We start from the raw sequence: 19424 nt of genomic DNA, 5'->3' as shown, positions 1-19424 counted from the left end.
AGGGCACTGCGTTCATCCACCTCTGGCCTGCTCGCCTCCCTACCACTGAGGAAGTACAGTTCCCGCTCAGCCCAGTCAAAACTGTTCGCTGCCCTGGCCCCCCAATGGTGGAACAAACTCCCTCACGACGCCAGGACAGCGGAGTCAATCACCACCTTCCGGAGACACCTGAAGCCCCACCTCTTTAAGGAATACCTAGGATAGGATAAAATAATCCTTCTCACCCCCCCTTAAAATATGTAGATGCACTATTGTAAAGTGGCTGTTCCACTGGATGTCATAAGGTGAATGCACCAATTTGTAAGTCGCTCTGGATAAGAGCGTCTGCTAAATGACTTAAATGTAAATGTAAATTTAGAATTCAAGGCATGACTACCACATCATTCTGCAGTGATATGCCAACCCATCATTTGTTTTTCAACAGGACAGTGACCCAAAACACACCTCCAGGCTCCATTTGACTAAGAATGAGAGTGATAGAGTGCTGCATTAGATGACCTGGCCTCCACAATCACCCGATCTCAACCCAATTGAGATGGTTTGGGATGAGTTGAGTGAAGGAAAAGCAGCCAACAAGTGCTCAGCAAATGTGGGAACTCCTTTAAGACTGTTGGAAAAGCATTCCAAATGAAGCTGGTTGAGAGAATGCCAAGTGTGCAATGTTACTACGTGATTCAATATGTGTTATATCATAGTGTTAAAATAATGAAAAACCATAGAATGAGGAGGTGTATCCAAACTTTTGACTGGTTCTCTACGTCTAGAACTAAATATGTAATTTCATTATAGGTTGCCATTTTTCTCTTATTCCAAGCTTTATCTAAAAATTCAGCAAATGTGAATATAGAATGGACAAAAATACATTTAACTTTCTCATCACTCAGCCACAAAATGTCATGGTATACCTGGCTTTTCACTCACGTAAATCGTGGTAGAAAGTGCAATAGAGTATTGAGTGAATTTCATTCTCTTCCTCTTCAAGGTAACAGTAGTTAGTCCTCTTCCATTTCATCACAATACCGTCCTGTTTCAATACACAGGGGCAATAATCCTTTATCTTACCTGTGCACATAGGGATCTCCTGCTAGTTAGTAGGCTGTACATAGCATATCCCTCGCACATGAAATAGTTCTTAATCAAATAAAAGATTCTCAATTTAGGTTCATGATTAATGTCCTCCACCCATTCCTTTTCATATTACATCTTCAGTTTTCAGTTGTTTTTGAATATTGTTTGTCTTTCACCTCGCTGTAACGAGGTTTGTCTGTTGTTTGTAGAGAGTCAGACCGAAATGCAGCTTGTAGGTTACTCATGACTTTTAATGAAGATAAAGCGGTACATGAAATAACTGAAAATACAAAACAACAAACGAGTGAAACTAATTACAGCCTATCTGGTGACTAACACAGAGACAGGTACAATCACCCACGAAATACAAGGCACACTCAGGCTGCCTAAATACGGTTCCCAATCCGAGACAACGAGAATCAGCTGACTCCAATTAGAAATTGCCTCAGGCAGCCAAGCCTAACTAGACACACCCCTAATAATACACACTCCCAATTAATACAACCCCAATACGAAATACAACATATAAACCCATGTCACACCCTGGCCTACCCAAACATATAACAAAAACACAAGATACAATGACCAAGGCGTGACAGAACCCCCCCCCCTAAGGTGCGGACTCCGGGACGCACCTCAAGAGCATAGGGAGGGTCCGGGTGGGCGTCTGTCCATGGTGGCGGTTCTGGCTCGGGACATGGACCCTACTCCATAAATGTCCTAGTTCCTCCCCTTCGCGTCCTAGGATAATCCACCTTCTCCGCCGACCATGGCCTAATAGTCCTCACCCTGATCCCCACATAACTGAGGGGCAGCTCGGGACCGAGGGGCAGCCCGGGACCGAGGGGCAGCCCGGGACCGAGGGGCAGCCCGGGACCGAGGGGCAGCCCGGGACAGAGGGGCAGCCCGGGACAGAGGGGCAGCCCGGGACAGAGGGGCAGCCCGGGACAGAGGGGCAGCCCGGGACAGAGGGGCAGCCCGGGACAGAGGGGCAGCCCAGTACTGAGGGGGAGCCCAGTACTGAGGGGGAGCCCAGTACAGAGAGGAAGCCTAGTACTGAAAGGAAGCTCAGTACTGAGAGGAAGCTCAGGCAGGTAGTAGGCTCCGGTAAATCCTGGCTGGCTGGTGGACCTGGATGATTCAGGTTGTCTGGCCGATCTAGAAGATCTTGGCAGACTGGCACTTCTGGCGGATCCTGGCAGTCTGGTACTTCTGGCGGATCCTGGCAGACTGGTGACGCTGGGCCGACTGGCGGCGCTGGGCAGACAGGAGACTCCGGCAGCACAGGAGAGGAGAAAGGCTCTGGCTGCGCTGAACAGGCGGGAGACTCCAACAGTGCAGGAGAGGAGAAAAGCTCTGGCTGCGCTGAACAGGCGAGGCGCACTGGACGCGCTGGGCCGACTGGGAGCACTGGTGGCGCTGGACAGACAGGAGACTCCGGCAGCGCAGGAGAGGAGAAAGGCTCTGGCTGCGCTAAACAGGCGGGAGACTCCGATAGCGCAGGAGAAGAGAACAGCTCTGGTTGCGCTAAACAAGCGGGAGACTCCGGCAGCGCAGGAGGGGAGAAAAGCACTGGCTGCGCTGAACAGACGAGGCGCACAGGAGGCCTGGTGCGTGGTGCTGGAACTGGTGGTACTGGCGCGGGGACACGCACAGGAAGCCTGGTGCGGGGAGCTGCTACCGGAGGACTGGTGTGTAGAGGTGGCTCTGGATAGACCGGACCGTGCAGGCGCACTGAAGCTCTTGAGCACCGAGCCTGCCCAAGCTTACCTGGCTCGATGCCCACTCTAGCCCGGCCAATAGGAAGGGCTGGTATGAGTTGCAGCTGGCTCTGCACCCGCACTGGAAACACCGTGCGCTCCATAGCATAACACGGTGCCTGCCCGGTCTCTCTAGCCCAGACATGGGCAAACTACGGCCCGCGGGCCACATACGGCCCGTTAGGCTTTTTAATCCGGCCCGCCGAACTTGTCCAAATTATAGTAAAAACCTCCTTTTTTCCCCTTTCCCTGCAATGCCCACGTTTCCCCAATAGATGGCGCACTCAAAACACATTGACCGTTGTTGGAGTGGCGCGTATTTCTCTTTATTTCACTTTAATTTTCACTTCGTTTCACGTGGACATTTTTTCACACATGAATGAGCTGAACGTGAAGCTACAGGGGAAAGATCAGTTTGCGCACGACATGTACACAAATGTGAGAACCTTCAAATCCAAGCTGGTTTTATTCTCCAGGCAAATGTCAAACAAATCTTTCGCACATTTCCCCACACTAGCCGTGCAGAAAGAGGCCGCCCGAAATGCGAAGAAATACTGCAAATCACTGGACGATCTGCACAGAGAATTTTGCCGTCGGTTCTGTGATTTTGAAAAAATTGACAAGTCACTTCAACTGGTGTCCTGTCCCCTGTCACAAGACCCCGAATCAGCACCGCAGGATCTTCAGTCTGACTCCGTCTCAAAGGAGAAGTTCAAGTCTCTTAAACTGAATGACTTTTACGCTTCACTTAACGAGACCGCGTTTCCAAACTCGACCTACGTGTGTGAGCAGACGTTTAGCGTCATGAAAATCAACAAAGCCCATCACAGATCCAAGTTAACTGACCAACTCCTCAGATCTGTCCTGAGAATTGCCACAACAAAACTAACTCCAGACTTTGATGCACTGGCAAAAAAGGGAGACCAACAACACTGTTCCCACTGAAATGGTGAGTTTTTCTGCTGTGTTATGAAAAAATGCATATGGAAAGTTTGGAAGTGCGTCTTTTAATTAAGAGCAATGCGCATTTACGCACAGCAGCGGTACAGTAGCTTAATTAACACGCCGCACATCGCTCTTAATTTAAATTTTCAGCTGCAGGTAGGATATTTAATACAGCCTATGTCTGTGTGCTTGGCAACGATACACGTGTACAGTTTGCGCGTGAAGGCGAGGGCGTCCGTGGCGAGTTTGTAGAGCTCGCGGTCAGGACAATCCATCCATGATTTTGCGGAGTTTAACACAAGTAGATATTATTGAGCTTGAGTATTTCGTTGTGTAATAATATGTTTTGAATGTTGAAAGTGATTCCATTTTTCAATAAATGTTGATTTCTTTAACTTTGCACCTTCGATTGAAACTTATTAAAAACAGACGCAATCTTGATAAATCACAGTGCGTATGTTATTTTAATCTATTTACATTTCCTCCCAGTATCTGCGAAATAGTATGTAAATGCCATATCTTGCATATTCCTTGAGACAAATTTATTAACTGATAAGGGCTATTTTTCACATTTGAAAGACAGTTAATAAATTGGGTTGTAGTGTTCTTACTGTGCTATGAGGTTTGCACACACTACATTTAATGCTTTAGTATATCCGGCCCAAACATTCCCTCCAAATGCTCCTGGCCCGGCCCCTCTGTCAAATTTTAGAACCCATTGTGGCCCGCGAGTCAAAAAGTTTGCCCACCTCTGCTCTAGCCCAACAGTGAGCACAGGGAGTATGCGCAGGTTTCCTACCTGGCATAACTATTCTCCCTTTTAGCCCCCCCCCCAATACATTTTTTGGGGTGACTTTCCGGTTTCCAACCGCGTCGCAGTGCTGCCTCCTCATACTCGCGCCTCTCCGCTTTAGCTGCTTCTATTTCCTCCTTGGGACGGCGATATTCTCCCGGCTGCGCCCAGGGTCCTTTTCCGTCTAATATCATCTCCCAAGACCAGAAGTCCTCATATTGCTGCTCCTCACAATTAACAGGGAGAGTAGGCTCAGGTCTGACTCCTGACTCTGCCACTCTCTCTCTGCGCTTTCCCCCATTACCTACGGTTTTCGCTCTGTATAGCCGTGCTTTCCTTTTCGATTCCATCCGTGTATAGCCCTCTTCGCATTGCTGTAGGGAATCCCAGACGGGCTCCTGCACTCGCTCTGAGTCGGCCGCCCACCTGTCGATTTCCTCCCACGTAGTATACTCCTTGCTTCTGTTGTCCATAACGTCCTCCTTCAGATCCTGCCAGTTCACACGCTGCTCGGACTGTGAATGGTGGTGGGTGATTCTGTAACGAGGTTCGTCTGTTGTTTGTAGAGAGTCAGACCGAAATGCAGCTTGTAGGTTACTCATGACTTTTAATGAAGATAAAGCGGTACATGAAATAACTGAAAATACAAAACAACAAACGAGTGAAACTAATTACAGCCTATCTGGTGACTAACACAGAGACAGGTACAATCACCCACGAAATACAACGCGCACTCAGGCTGCCTAAATACGGTTCCCAATCCGAGACAACGAGAATCAGCTGACTCCAATTAGGAATCGCCTCAGGCAGCCAAGCCTAACTAGACACACCCCTAATAATACACACTCCCAATTAATACAACCCCAATACGAAATACAACATATAAACCCATGTCACACCCTGGCCTACCCAAACATATAACAAAAACACAAGATACAATGACCAAGGCGTGACACTCGCAGGGTTCCCAACCCATGTCCTGAGTTATTGCCAGTATAGGTGCAAACTTGTGGACAAAAAAAAACATTTCTATGGCTGAGCTCTTTAATCACCTCTTCATTAAGTCAAGATTCCTATTTGACTCAGCCATGCCTCTTTGCCCGTCCAAAGCTTCATCTCCCAGCCCTTCTAATGCCACTAGGCCTAGTGCCGTTCCATCTTTTCCCCCAGCTTTTCCCTGCAAGCGGTCACGGAGTCTGAGGTGCTAAAAGAGCTCCTTAAACTTGACCCTAAAAAAACATCTGGTCAGATGGTTTAGATCCTTCCTTCCTTTAATGTTGCAGCCCCTATCATCGCAAAGCCTATCTCTCAACTTTTTAACCTGTCTCTTCTCCCTAGGGATGTTCCCAATGCTTGGAAGGCAGCCTTTATTTAAAGGGTGAGATCAAGCTGATCCTAACTGTTATAGGCCAATTTCTATCCTGCCCTGCCGGAAAAACTTGTCAATAATCACCTGACTGTCTTCCTTGGATGTCTAGAATGTTCTCTCTGGTTTGTGCTCAGGTTATGGATGTGTCACTGCAACCTTAATGATATCGCCACTGCCCTTGACTCTAAGAAATGTTGTGCTGCTATTTTTTTAGACATACTCTCAGCACAGATCGAAGCTGCAGGCTAAGGTTAAATCTAGACTTACGGAGATGTAATTTATAGATCACCAGTAGGACACATCACTGCACTCTATACTCCCCAGTAAACTAGCCATCTTTGTGTACCCAGCGCAAGACCCACTGGTTGATGCTTATTTATAAAACCCTCTTAGGCCTCACTCCCTCCTATCTGAGATGCCTACTGCAGCCCTCACCTTCCAGATACAACATCCGTTCTGCCAGTCACATTCTGTTAAAGGTCCCCAAAGCGCACACAAAACCTCTAATTATATTCGCTGACACCCTGCAGTTAAATTTTGGCACCAGTAGACTAGCTACTTAGTTATGTAAACCACAACCCCTGCGAACACACCTTCTGCGATGTTGGTTACAATGTGGTACTAATTTAAATTAGGTAAAAGAATAAGATATTACCACTGGTGTATTAAAATGAGAGATTTTGTGATGTCACAAAATTCCTTTTAATAATCCCCCCTGAATCCAAGTGTTTGATATGGGGGAGGTGACCAGTAACTTTATGATCTATATCAATGTAGAATGACTTTATCAATGTAGAAGCAAAACATGATTTTGGCTGTGCAGGACCTTTTAATTCATCTCAATTTACAGAACTGTATTGTGGCATTTCATGGCTTCCTGTTTCATTGGGGGATTTTTTAAAAAGGGTAACACGTATGTAAAATCCAAAGAACTCACTAATGAAAGGAGACAAATGTTTGTTGACTTTCATAAATCAGGCAATGGGGACATGAAAACAACTGAAAAACCAAATATACCACCTACCACTGTTTGGGTTTGAAGTAGTTTAAAACCACTGGAACAGTGGTACACTTGCCAGGTAGAGAACAGATCTTGTCCCCACGCACAGAGAAGAAGATTGGGGGGGTGCAAAGTCCAAGGGCCATAGTTGGAGAATTACAGAAATTCCTCACATCTTGGGGTCACCAAATCCTCAATTAGATACCCCCTCCATGACAATAGGCTATTTGGAGGGGTTGCCATAAAAAGGCCTTTATTGAGAGCAACACCTAGAGTTTGCTAAACGTCATTAGCACTTGAATTGGAACCGGGTGCTATGGTCAGATAAGATGAAAATAGAGCTATTTTGCCACGCACACCAGTGGTGGGTTTGGCCTCGACAGAAAGATGCATATGCGGAAAATAACCTAATACATACTGTAAAATATGGTGGTTGATCTTTGATGTTATTGGGGCTGTTTTGCTTCCACTGGTCCTGGAGCCCTTTTTTAAGGTTAACGACCTCATGAACTCTCGTAGTAGTAGAACATTTTAGCCAAAAACCTGGTTGCATCTGTCAGGAGGCTGAAACTTGGTCGCAAATGAAACTTCCATTAAGACAATGACCCTAGGCACACATCAAAATCCACAAAGAAATGGTTAATTGACCACAAAATCTAAATTTTGGACAATCTCTGGACTTGAACACCATTAAAAACCTGTGGTTTGAATTGCGGAGGGCAGTCGATAAACGCAGACCGAAGGATATCAAGGATCAGGAGAGTTTCTGTATAGAGCAATAGTGTGTTCTTACAATCTCATAAAACATTATAGAATAAGGCTAAGTGCCATTATCCTCACAACTGGAGGGTGCACAAAGTATTGAACACAAGGGTGCCAATAATTTTGACATCTTTTTAAAAATATATATTTCTTGTTAAAGAAAATATTTTGTTGTATTAATATTTTATACAGTCATTTCCAATGTGACCGTAAAGCCTTCTGCATGCTTTGGTATGGCTGGCGTCTCACATACTACCTTTGCTTGAAAAACAAGAAAAGGCTGCAATAGTACTGTTTGTCCACCTTGAGACGCCGTAGCCACTTCCTCAAAATAGTCCAAATTAATCTAAGAAAACTCAAGAAATCTGTCTTAATTTTGACATTTTGTAGAGGAGATCTTAGTCGCGCAATTTTACATTAAGACGTTTGGTGGAGTATTTTGCATGAACCATTTGTCTCTCGTTGAATGACAACAAACACATCATTGAAGAATCCCAACTATTGACCAATCACCGATGAAGGGGAGTCGACTTCAGCTACCGACTTTGGCTTGCTTCTAGAAGAAAATGTGTTTGCATGAGCAGCTGAAAAAAACAGTAACAGTATCTTCCCATGTTGTTGCAGGTAGCTCTGTATATCTGGGAGAATGGCCACGGGCCTCGTCTGACGGCAGTCCCAGAGCTATGTACTGAGCCAGAACACTCTCCCACTGCCCAACACTGTGCTACCACCCTCAGGAGACCTGCTCCCCTGTGTGTAGGTACCAAGTTGTGCATACTGTACATCACAGGTCTATTCTTCACCATAGATCTAGGTCGAAATAATAGTACGTTTTTTGTTTCAGCTTACTTACTTGGTGCACTTGATTGGGGTTTAAATGGAATTGCACCAATGGAATAGTCCCAAAAGTGCCAACCCCACCCACTAAATCCAAGTATTTTGGGGGGAAAGGATACATGCTTTGGACCCAAGTCTGCTCCACCCCCCAGGAACAATGATTGTGTCAGTCTTCATGCATGCAAACTATCAGAAGGTTGGAGAGGAATCTCAGGATGACTTCATTGCTCAAATCTTTTTTCTCCCTCAAGTGATATTTTAAAGTACCGTCAAATCCTCTTCAAGTACTTTACATTCCTGGGTGAGACCCTCTTCAGCAGGCTACAGCCTCTATACTGGAATTCCGTCTCACATCGGCGGGCAGCTGCAGCCCTCGAGCCGTGTTGGTGTCATACCTTTTCTCCAGTCCCACAGCAGCACACCTGATGAATCCAATTGTGGGCTGAAATAAAAAGTAGTTATTAGTTCATTTGAAACAGGTGTGGAGTGTTGAGCTGAAAAATGTGATGCCAGCAACATGGCCAATGAGGACCGCCACTGCCCACCCAACACAAACCACTGTGTTGAGCTGAGAAATGTGATGCCAGCAACATGGCCATTGAGGACCGCCGCTGCCCACCCAACACAAACCACTGTGTTGAGCTCTGGCCTATTAGTTTGCACTCAGATGCTCTTAATATATTCCCCTCTGTTCTTAATGCCTTTCAGTGTGTCTGCCTTGTACCCCTGGAAGTGTTGCCTTTCTTCAGCCTGGTCTGAATATTCCATAAAGTGCTCAGAGAGAACAAGGTGCCCTCTCTCCTTTTAGTCTTTCTCCTCTCTCATTCCCCTTAGGGAGAGAGATCCAGGGCTATTCTAGCTCTCTCCTTTTAGTCTTTCTCCTCTCTCATTCCCCTTAGGGAGAGAGATCCAGGGCTATTCTAGCTCTCTCCTTTTAGGCTTTCTTCTACCCTTCCTCCCTCCTACCATTCCTCTCTAACTTTAATACATTTAAATGACCTTTTAGTCATTTAGCAGACACTCTTAACCAGAGTGAGTGCTCAAAAAAAAAGTGATCCATTTTCATTTGGAAGAGTCAGCTTTTTAAACCAACATGGCTCAGTTTAAATTATTTTTACATTGTAGTAAAGCAAAATCTCATTTGGTATGTGTTTTGACATAATTTAGTAATTTTATGTAGCAATTCATATTTTTTCCCATTAAAATGCGATTTGATTAAAGTTAATTCCAGAGTGCATACATTTTCGTACTCCCTCCAAACCCTTCAAACTCCTAACCTTTCTCCCTCCTACCCTTTCTCCCCCTCTGATCTATGACTATGCTGGCTCTCTCCTTTTAGTCTCCCTCCTACCCTTCCTACCTTTTCTCGACATCTTCCCACTAACCTGGCCAGAGCTCTAATATGCAGAGAAGACAGAGATAACTCATAGGTCTGCATCCCAAATTGCACCCTATTCCCTTTATAGTATACTACTTTGGGCCAATTTGACTACTTTTGGCCAATTTCCTACTGGCCCTTGTGAAACGTAGTGTACTACATAGAGAATAGGGTGCCATTTGAGACACAGGCAGAAAGCTTTGAGCCTCACAGAGAGGCAGAGGACAACCTATAAGCAGGGTGTATGGCCTCCCTCTGGCAATCAGCCTGAGAGCCACAGACAGACATGCAGTAGACCTGATCACTTAAATTAACATGGCCAATTTACATTTCACTCTCAAATAATAATGCATGTGTCATCTGAAGGAACTTGTCCAGATTCACAAGGTCTCTTCAACATGGGCAGGGAATTTGAAAAAGTTAATGGTGCTTCAACAACAATAACCGCTCCCCTCTTGGGATGTATGTTCGATAACTAGGGCCCAGTGTTATTCCTGATCATGTGACCTGCCCAGGAAAAACTCTGGGCCCTAAAATATGTGTCTAATTCTTATATTCCTGCTTTTCTTACAGGGGGAGCCTGTAAAGAAGGAAGACATCTTTGTTGCTGTGAAAACTTGCAAGAAGTTTCATAGTGAGAGAGGTGAGTCAGACATTTGAAGCTCACCTGAAGCTCTGGGGTGGTTAAACTCAGACAGGGTCCATAATGTCAACATTTGTTCTATTCTTCTAAGGGATGGGATGCATATTTAGCCTTTGAGATGTGTGCCTGGTAAAGTACTGACTCTGTGGTGGCCTGGTTTAACTCTAAGCACAAGATGTCAGTCACAAACTTGCTTTGTCACGGCGTAGAGGTGGATTGGTACCCCCCCCCCCCCCTCGACAGCCTAACTGTTAATGTAGCTTTCATGACAGCGCTGAGTCAGAAGTACCAGGAATCCATTAAAACTTAATGAGACAGATAACATTTTGCCGTTAGAATTTCAGAACCATCCGGAAAATTCTACATAAGCTCCAGCTGACATGTCGGTCACAGCTACTTGCTCTGATTATAATAATTACAGTCATCCTGAACTAACACACAGACAGAACTAAAAGGGACATTAGATGTATTTATGGCATGAGGGTTGGATGTGAAAAAATAGTATTTTGTAATTGACTATTTTTCCCCTCAGTTGCCTCCAGTCCTTTAATGCTTTTGACTCTTGACTCTTTCTGTTTTTATTTAAATTTTACAGGTCCAATTCTTTTACATTGAACAAGGAAAAAAACTACAGAAACATCTATTGAAATGTTTATTTCAAAAAGTTCTGTAAAAGACTAAATGTGTTTAACATTCATTATTAATAATTGCTGCACGTTTTCTGTGTACCGAAGCCTGATTCTACTTACTATTGTCTTGTGAAAGTGTTGAGCTGTATTGTTTTACCTGTCGTTCTGTTGTCCTGCCCCAGTCCCAGTGGTGAAGAAGACGTGGGAGAGAGAGGCATCTCTGTTGGAGTATTACAGTGACCACACTGACCCCTCCATACCTACCATTGACCTAGGAGTCCCCAACACAGAGAGAGGTGAGTTATAGTCCAGGGCCTGTATCCATAACATCTCAGAGTAGGTGTGCTAGTCTCCGATCCATTTAGCCTTTTAGATCATAATTATTAAGATTACATGGACATGTCTGACAAACCTTTATTTGGGAGTGTCCCTTTAACTCTGGCAGATGGCAAGTCTGATACGACAGGTACAGCAAGGTACGTTTTACTAGTCTACCAAAGCACGGCACGTTGTATTGTGTTGTTGTTATTTAAACAAGAATAATTTGGCTTCCTGTCTGATCCTGCTATCATAACATTTGGGGAGAAACAAAGGGCTGTGGGCCTCTTTTTTGCCTCTCCTTATGAGGTTGTTAATTGAGTGTCTTGTTTGTGACTGAGATACGGAATCTGCACATTTACTAAAACTTCAGCGCTCATCTCTTCCATGGCTCTCAATGTCAAACTAGAAAGATCAGATTGTTTTGTTTTTTCATGATTGCGACATGGGTCATTTTAATTCAGGACTCTTGTAACATACTGCATCCATTGAAGTGTAAGATTTAGTTTTATCAGGTAGAAATGGACATATTTTAGGATAGTTTAGGAATGAATATGGAAACCTCAGATTCAACCAGTACCACTGCTCTGGGAGTAAATTACCATCCATTGACTTGAGTTTGATAGAAGAGGTCAAAGTAAGCTTCATTATTCAACACCACACTAAAACGAAAATCAAACTATTTCATTTGTGTCCACATTCAAATGGTTAAAGTTGATTGTGATATGAGTAAGAGAAAAAAATCTATATTTGGGCGTGATGCTGGCCTTAAAATGGTAGCACCCTATTTGAACTTTGATGTAATTTGACCCAATATTATGGCATTAGGATTAGCAATTTTATGCTGATTTGTATCAAATAACATTTAAAACAGTTGAGATGTAATTGTAAAATTACTTTGTATGAGTCTCATTTATGGTTTTGCAGAAGGATTTTAGTCTAATGTCTCCATCTCATTATTGGTTTCTCTGATTTTAACAATAGAAGTAGTGCCACCACTATCTACAGTTATTGTTTTATTTGTTTTAACCTTTATTTAACAAGGCAAGTCAGTTAAGACCAAATTCTTATTTACAATGACTGCCTACCCTGGCCAAACCCTAACCCGGACGACTCTGGGCCAATTGTGCTCCGCCCTATGGGACTCCAATCACGGCCGGTTGTGATACAGCCTGGAATCGAACCAGGGTCGAACCAGGGTCTATAGTGACGCCTCTAGCACTGAGATGCTGCTCCACTCGGGAGCCCTACAGTGAGTCTGTCTACATCAATGCTAGAATTTTTATAATTTTGGTATCTAGTATTGTAATACTTAACCTGGTATTGGTATCCAGTGCAGGCTCCAGGCATAAGCGACATAAATAGTTGCTTAGGGACTGTTAGACATTTTCAGAACTGGGACCTGGACAAAAATGTGGGAGGGTCATTATTTTTCAATTTTTATCTAGTCTAGGGAAAAGTCATGAAATTTCTAATCGATTTAAGAAAAATATTCCAAATTAGCTCCATAATATCGACAGAAACATGGCAAACGTTGTTTATAATCAATCCTCAAGGTGTTTTTCAAATATCTATTCGATAATATATCCGTCAGAGCAATTCATTTTTCAGTAGGACCGATTGGAGTAATGGCTTCCTCCTGTATTTTACGCGAGAGTCACCCTGGGAGCCATCAGGTGACCATTTACGCAATGTAGCCGCCTACAGCTATTCTTCAACATAAATGCGTAAAACTACGTCACAATGCTGTAGACACCTTAGGGAATACGTAGAAAGCGTAAACTGGTTGACACATTCACAGCTCAATAGGGACTCATTGGAACGCAGCGCTTTCAAAATATGGGGCACTTCCGGATTGGATTTTTCTCAGGCTTTCGCCTGCATCATCAGTTCTGTTATACTCACAGACAATATCTTTACAGTTTTGGAAACGTTAGTGTTTTCTATCCAAAGCTGTCAATTATATGCATATTCTAGAATCTTGTCCTGATAAAATATCCCGTTTAAAACGGGAACGTTTTTTTTTCTCCAAAAATGAAAATACTGCCCCTAGAGTCGCAACGGGTTAAATTCCTATATTGCCAGATTCTACCCCTCATTCTCTGCACATTTTGTTTTTACCTTTATTTAGCTAGGTAAGTCAGTTAAGAATAAATTCTTATTTTCAAAGACGGCCTAGGAACAGTGGGTTTATCTGCCTGTTCAGGGTCAGAACAGCAGATTTAAACCTTGTCAGCTCGGGGGTTTGAACTTGCAACCTTCCGGTTACTAGTCCAACTCTCTAACCACTAGGCTACCCTGCCACCCCAATATCATGTGCACCTGTGGTTTCAATCAAATGATCTATAACCTACAGCTATACTATTGGATATACTATTGGATATAGGCCTAGGCTATACAAAGTGCAAGTTTTATTTATGCGGAAATGTACTTCCTTCCTGAGTTTTGCGCTGCTGGGATGGTGTTAATAAAATAAGACAACACTGCATACACACTAATGAATAGGCTATCCCATTCATGATGGATAGGCTATCCCAATAACAATTATATCAGTGTGTGCTGATGTCCTGTTAAGTTTGAGAGGAAGAGCGTGAACATTTTGAGGAACGGAGGTAAACTTCAACTGGAGATTGGTGCTGAAAGTAGGCTAATTCAAGAAGGCTTAATTCATTTAAACAGTCTTCATTTAAATTCAACCTTTATTTAATTTTAAAATGTTTTGTACTTGTACCCTTTTTTTCCCTCCAATTTCATGATATCCAATTGGTAGTTAGTCTTTTCCCATCGCTGTAACTCCCCTACGGACTCGGGAGAGGCAAAGGCCGAGAGTCATGCGTCCTCTGAAACACGACCCTGCCAAACCGCACTGCTTCTTGACACGCTGCTTGCTTAACCTGGAACCAATGTGTCGGAGGAAACGCCATCCAGCTGGTGACCGAGGTCAGCTAGAGCGTGATGGGACACGGATATCCCGGCCGGCTAAACCCTCCCCTAACCCGGACGATGCTGTGCCAATTGTGCGTTGCATCATGGGTCTCCCGTTCACGGCCGGCTGTGACACAGCCTTGGATCAAACCCAGATCTGTAGTGATGCCTCAAAGACTTATGATGCAGTGCCTTAGACCGCTGCACCACTCGCTACTAAGAGGTAGGCTCAGAGGTAGGCCTTGGGCTGTTACGGTGACCATATTACCGCCACACTGGCAGTCAAATTCCACGTAACTGTTTAGTCACGGTAATTAGGCTTCTCCAAGCACTGATGCTGCTGATGGTCATTAGCAGCCTACAAAACTTGCTAACTGCCTGGTACTCAGCACTTCATTGTCCCTCTGACATCAATGCAAAATTTAATCAAAAATCTAATCAAACACTTCATGAGATCCCATGAGCTCATGTTCCAAAACATTTCTATAGGCTATGCAATTGCATGAGAAAAGAGTTTTGATGGCCTCTATTAAAAAGAGGAGGACCCCATCAGCTTTTAGGCTACGCCTACTATATTTATTTCTCAACTTTCCTAATGTTAAGCACGTTGCTTCACTTTACGACAGGGGTATAGCCTACCTGGCTGGCATGAAAATGAACCACGGGAAAAGCCTCCTCCATTCGCTATTTAAATGCATAGATGACATGTATTTTTTCCCATGCCCCTGTGCTGAGACATGTGCACGATAATGGTTCATTATAAATCAAAACTAATTTCACACATATTATGTAGTTTATGTAAAGACAAAATTAAATTAAGAATACTCTGTGTGACAATATTAGCCTATAACTTGTGAATGATGTATTATCAATGATGCCCAGCTTGTGCAGTAAGGCAAGAAACACGGCATGCCTATTTTTTTGCTACTTTTTAAAATCATAGTCGCACACCTCATGTAGCTTAGCCCATAAGCCTATATGTTTTGATAAGGTTTGTATCACAACTAAAGTGGCCAAATAACTTAGCACATTTGCCATCATTTTTAAGAACAGTGTTTTTACGCTAATTGATTGCATTTTGGAACATTGGCGCTTATAGCCTAGTGCCACGTGCTCATTACTGCTCTTATAATGAGACGAAATAGCTTAATAGTTTATCAACATTTAAAGCTAAACATTCTGATCTGTTGCATCAGCCTCATTGCTTTTTTGATGCGAGTAGTTGTATTCATTTGTGATCTATCGCATCCAACTCCCAGAGTACGTTTTGGAATATTTATTTCTTCTTCAGAAGGACAAGTTGACCAATAGAATAGGTCAACTTTTGTACTAGTAGATTGACATAGGCTAGTGCTTTTGTTGTTCGTTTGGCCTACGCCTTCTGTATGCATCTCGGAATTCGATAAGAGTGTCTGACATTCACTTGTAGCCTACTTCTTAGCTGAAATATATGTGAGAAGGACCCACGTGACGGGTATTAGCTAATAAGAATTGAGATATTGGAGAGAGCCATGTGAGTGAGATGTGCTTCGGAGCACGGTAGCCGGAAGGGAATTATAATTATTATATTCAGCCCAAGGGCAAAACATCCACTTTGGCCACAAAAGACATAGATTTTCAGGGGGCATTAGGGCCACACAAGGGATGCCGGCAGGATGTTCAAGGGTTGGTGCGAGTATTATCAAGTGCTGGACAATATTTTTTATATATTTTTTTCACCTTTTATTTAACCGGGTAGGCCAGTTGAGAACAAGTTCTCATTTTCAACTGCAACCTGGCCAAGATGAAGCAAAGCAGTGCGACAAAAACAACAGCACAGAGTTACACATAAACAAACGTACAGTCAATAACACAATAGAAAAATCTATGTACATTGTGAAAATGTAGAGGAGTTGAGAGGCAAGGCAATAAATAGGCCATTAGAGGCAAAATAATTACAATTTAGTATTAACACTGGAGTGAGGGATGTGCAGATGATGATGTGCAAGTGGAGATACTGGGGAGCAAAAGAGCAAGAGGATAAGTAACAATATGGGGATGAGGTAGTCGGGTGTGCTATTTACAGATGGGCTGTGTACAGTGATCGGTAAGCTGCTCTGACAGCTGATGTTTAAAGTTAGCGAGGAAGATAAGACTCCAGCTTCAGTTAAGGAGGGGCTTTACCGAGCAAAGGCTTATAGACGACCTGGAGCCAGTGGGTTTGCCAACGAATATGAAGTGAGGGCCAGCCAACGAGAGCATACAGGTCACAGTGGTGGGTAGTATATGGGGCTTTGGTGACAAAATGGATGGCAATGTGATAGACTACATCCAGTTGGCTGAGTAGTTGGAGGCTATTTTGTAAATGACATCGCCGAAGTCAAGGATAGGTAGGGTAGGATAGTCAGTTTTACAAGGGTATGTTTGGCAGCATGAGTGAAGGAGGCTTTGTTGCGAAATAGGAAGCGATTCTAGATTTAATTTTGGATTGGAGAGGCTTAATGTGAGCCTGGAAGGAGAGTTTACAGTCTAACCAGACATCTAGGTATTTTTTTTTTATATATTTTTTTTTTACCCTTATTTAACCAGGCAAGTCAGTTAAGAACACATTCTTATTTTCAATGACGGCCTGGGAACAGCGGGTTAACTGCCTGTTCAGGGGCAGAACGACAGATTTGTACCTTGTCAGCTCAGGGGTTTGAACTCGCAACCTTCCGGTTACTAGTCCAACGCTCTAACCACTAGGCTACGCTGCCGCCCCAATTTGTAGATGTCCTCATATTCTAAGTCAGAACCGTCCAGAGTAGTGATGCTAGTTGGGCGGGAGGGTGCGGACAGCAATTGGTCGAAGATAATGCACTTAGTTTTACTAGGATTTAAAAGCAGTTGGAGGCCACCAAAGGAATGTTGTATGGCACTGAAGCTTGTTTGGAGGTTTGTTAGCATAGTGTCCAAAGAAGGGCCAGATGTATACAGAATGGTGTCGTCTGCATAGAGGTGGATCAGCGAATCACCAGTAGCAAGAGCGACATCATCGATATATACAGGGAAAAGAGTCCCTGTGAGATAATTGATCCCTGTGGCACCCCCATAGAGATTGCCAGAGGTCCGGACAACAGGCCCTCTGATTTGACACACTGAACTCTATCTGAGAAGTAGTTGAGAAGCCAAGGCTATTGAGTCTGCCGATAAGATTCCTGTGATTATCGGGGTAGAGCGCCTTGGCCAGGTCGATGAAGGCTGTCTTTTATCGAAGGCGGTTATGATATCGTTTAGGAACTTGAGTGTGACTGAGGTGCACCCATGATCAGCTCGGAAACCAGATTGCATAGTGGAGAATGTACCGTGGGATTTGAAATGGTCGGGGATCTGTATGTTAACTTGGCTTTTGAAGATTTTAGAAAAGCAGGGCAGGATGAATATAGGTCTGAAACAGTTTGGGTCTAGAGTGTCTCCCCCTCTGAAGAGGGGGATGACCTCGGCAGCTTTCCAATCTTTGGGGATCTCAGATGATACGAAAGAAAGGTTGAACAGTCTAGTAATAGGGGTTGCAAGAATTTTGGCGGATAATTTTAGAAAGATAGGGTCCAGATTGTCTAGCCCAGTTGATTTGTAGGGATCCATATTTTTCATAACTTTCAGTACATCAGCGGTCTGGATTTGGGTGAAGGGGGGGTGGGGCTTGGGAAAGTTGCTGCAGGGGATACTGAAATGTTGGCCAGGTCAGGGGTAGCCAGGTGGAAAGCATGGCCAGCCATAGCAAAATGCTTATTGAAATTCTCGATTATTGTGGATTTAGCGGTGGTGACAGTATTTCCTATCAGTGCAGTGGGAAGCTGTGAGGAGGTGCTCTTATTCTCCATGGACTTTAGTGTCGCATAACTTTTTGGAATTGGTGCTACAGGATACAAATTTCCTAACTAATTTCCAAATTTCCTAACTGACTGAGTATATTGGTTCCTGACTTCCCTGGAAAGTTGCATATCGCGGGGGCTATTTGATGCTAATGCAGAACGCCACAGGATGTTTTTGTGCTGGTCAAGGGCAGTCAAGTCTGGGTTAAACCAAGGGCTATATCTGTTCTTAGTTCTACATTTTTTTGAATCGGCATGCTTATTTAAGAAGATGAGGAATGCACTTTAAAGAGCAACCAGGCATCCTCTACTGACGGGATGAGGACAGTATCCTTCCAGGGTACCCGGGCCAGGTCTCTTAGAAAGGCCTGCTCGCTGAAATGTTTTCGGGAGCGTTTGACAGTGATTTGATTGTTTGATTGTTAATGAGAGACTGATGAAGTGTGTGCAGCTTCAACAAGTAACAAATCAGAGCTCATGCCTTTCATGCAACGTTTTTCAAAACATCATTAGAGTCCCACCATGCAGCTTTAGAATGTATTAAAATATAAACATACAGTGCATTTGGAAAGGATTCAGACCCCTTGACTTTTTCCACATTTTGTTACGTTACAGCCTTATTCTTAAAATTGATTCAATAATAAGATGTCATCATCAATCTACACACAATACCACATAATGACAAAGCAAAAAAACATTTTTGGGAATTTCTGGAAAATGCATAAAAATTTAAAGACACATTATTTACATAAGTATTCAGACCCTTTGCTATGAGACTCGAAATTGAGCTCAGGTGCATCCTGTTTCCATTGATCATCCTTGAGATGTTTCTACAACTTCATTGGACTCCTGTCGTAAAGCAAAAACCAAACCATGAGGTCAAAGGATTTGTCCGTAGAGCGCAGAGACAGGAATGTGTCAAGGCACAGATCTGGGGAAGGGTACCAAAATAATTCTGCAGCATTGAAGTTCCCCAAGAACACAGTGGTCTCCATCATTCTTAAATGGAAGCAGTTTATAACCTCCAAGACTCTTCCTAATGCTGCCCGCCCGGCCAAACTGACCAATCGAGGGAGAAGGACCTTGGTCGGGGAGGTGACCAGAAACCTGATGGTCACTCTGACAGAGCTCCAGAGTTCCTTTGTGGAGATGGGAAAAGTACAA

At 43.8% G+C, this 19424-nt stretch overlaps 1 protein-coding gene across 1 annotated transcript in view; it reads left to right on the top strand.

Annotated features, from left to right (window-relative positions):
* The window catches only part of LOC123994795 (beta-1,3-glucosyltransferase-like), a 119547-nt gene that overhangs the window by 85206 nt on the left and 14917 nt on the right, over window positions 1-19424 (top strand). The window contains exons 9-11 of the mRNA XM_046297786.1: window positions 8322-8453; window positions 10486-10555; window positions 11367-11480. Of these exons, the coding sequence (XP_046153742.1) occupies window positions 8322-8453; window positions 10486-10555; window positions 11367-11480 (316 nt within the window). The remainder of the gene's footprint in view (window positions 1-8321; window positions 8454-10485; window positions 10556-11366; window positions 11481-19424) is intronic.

Source organism: Oncorhynchus gorbuscha, linkage group LG14, assembly GCF_021184085.1.
Source record: "Oncorhynchus gorbuscha isolate QuinsamMale2020 ecotype Even-year linkage group LG14, OgorEven_v1.0, whole genome shotgun sequence".
Taxonomy (NCBI): domain Eukaryota; kingdom Metazoa; phylum Chordata; class Actinopteri; order Salmoniformes; family Salmonidae; genus Oncorhynchus; species Oncorhynchus gorbuscha.
This window is presented reverse-complemented; position numbering and strand designations above follow the sequence as displayed.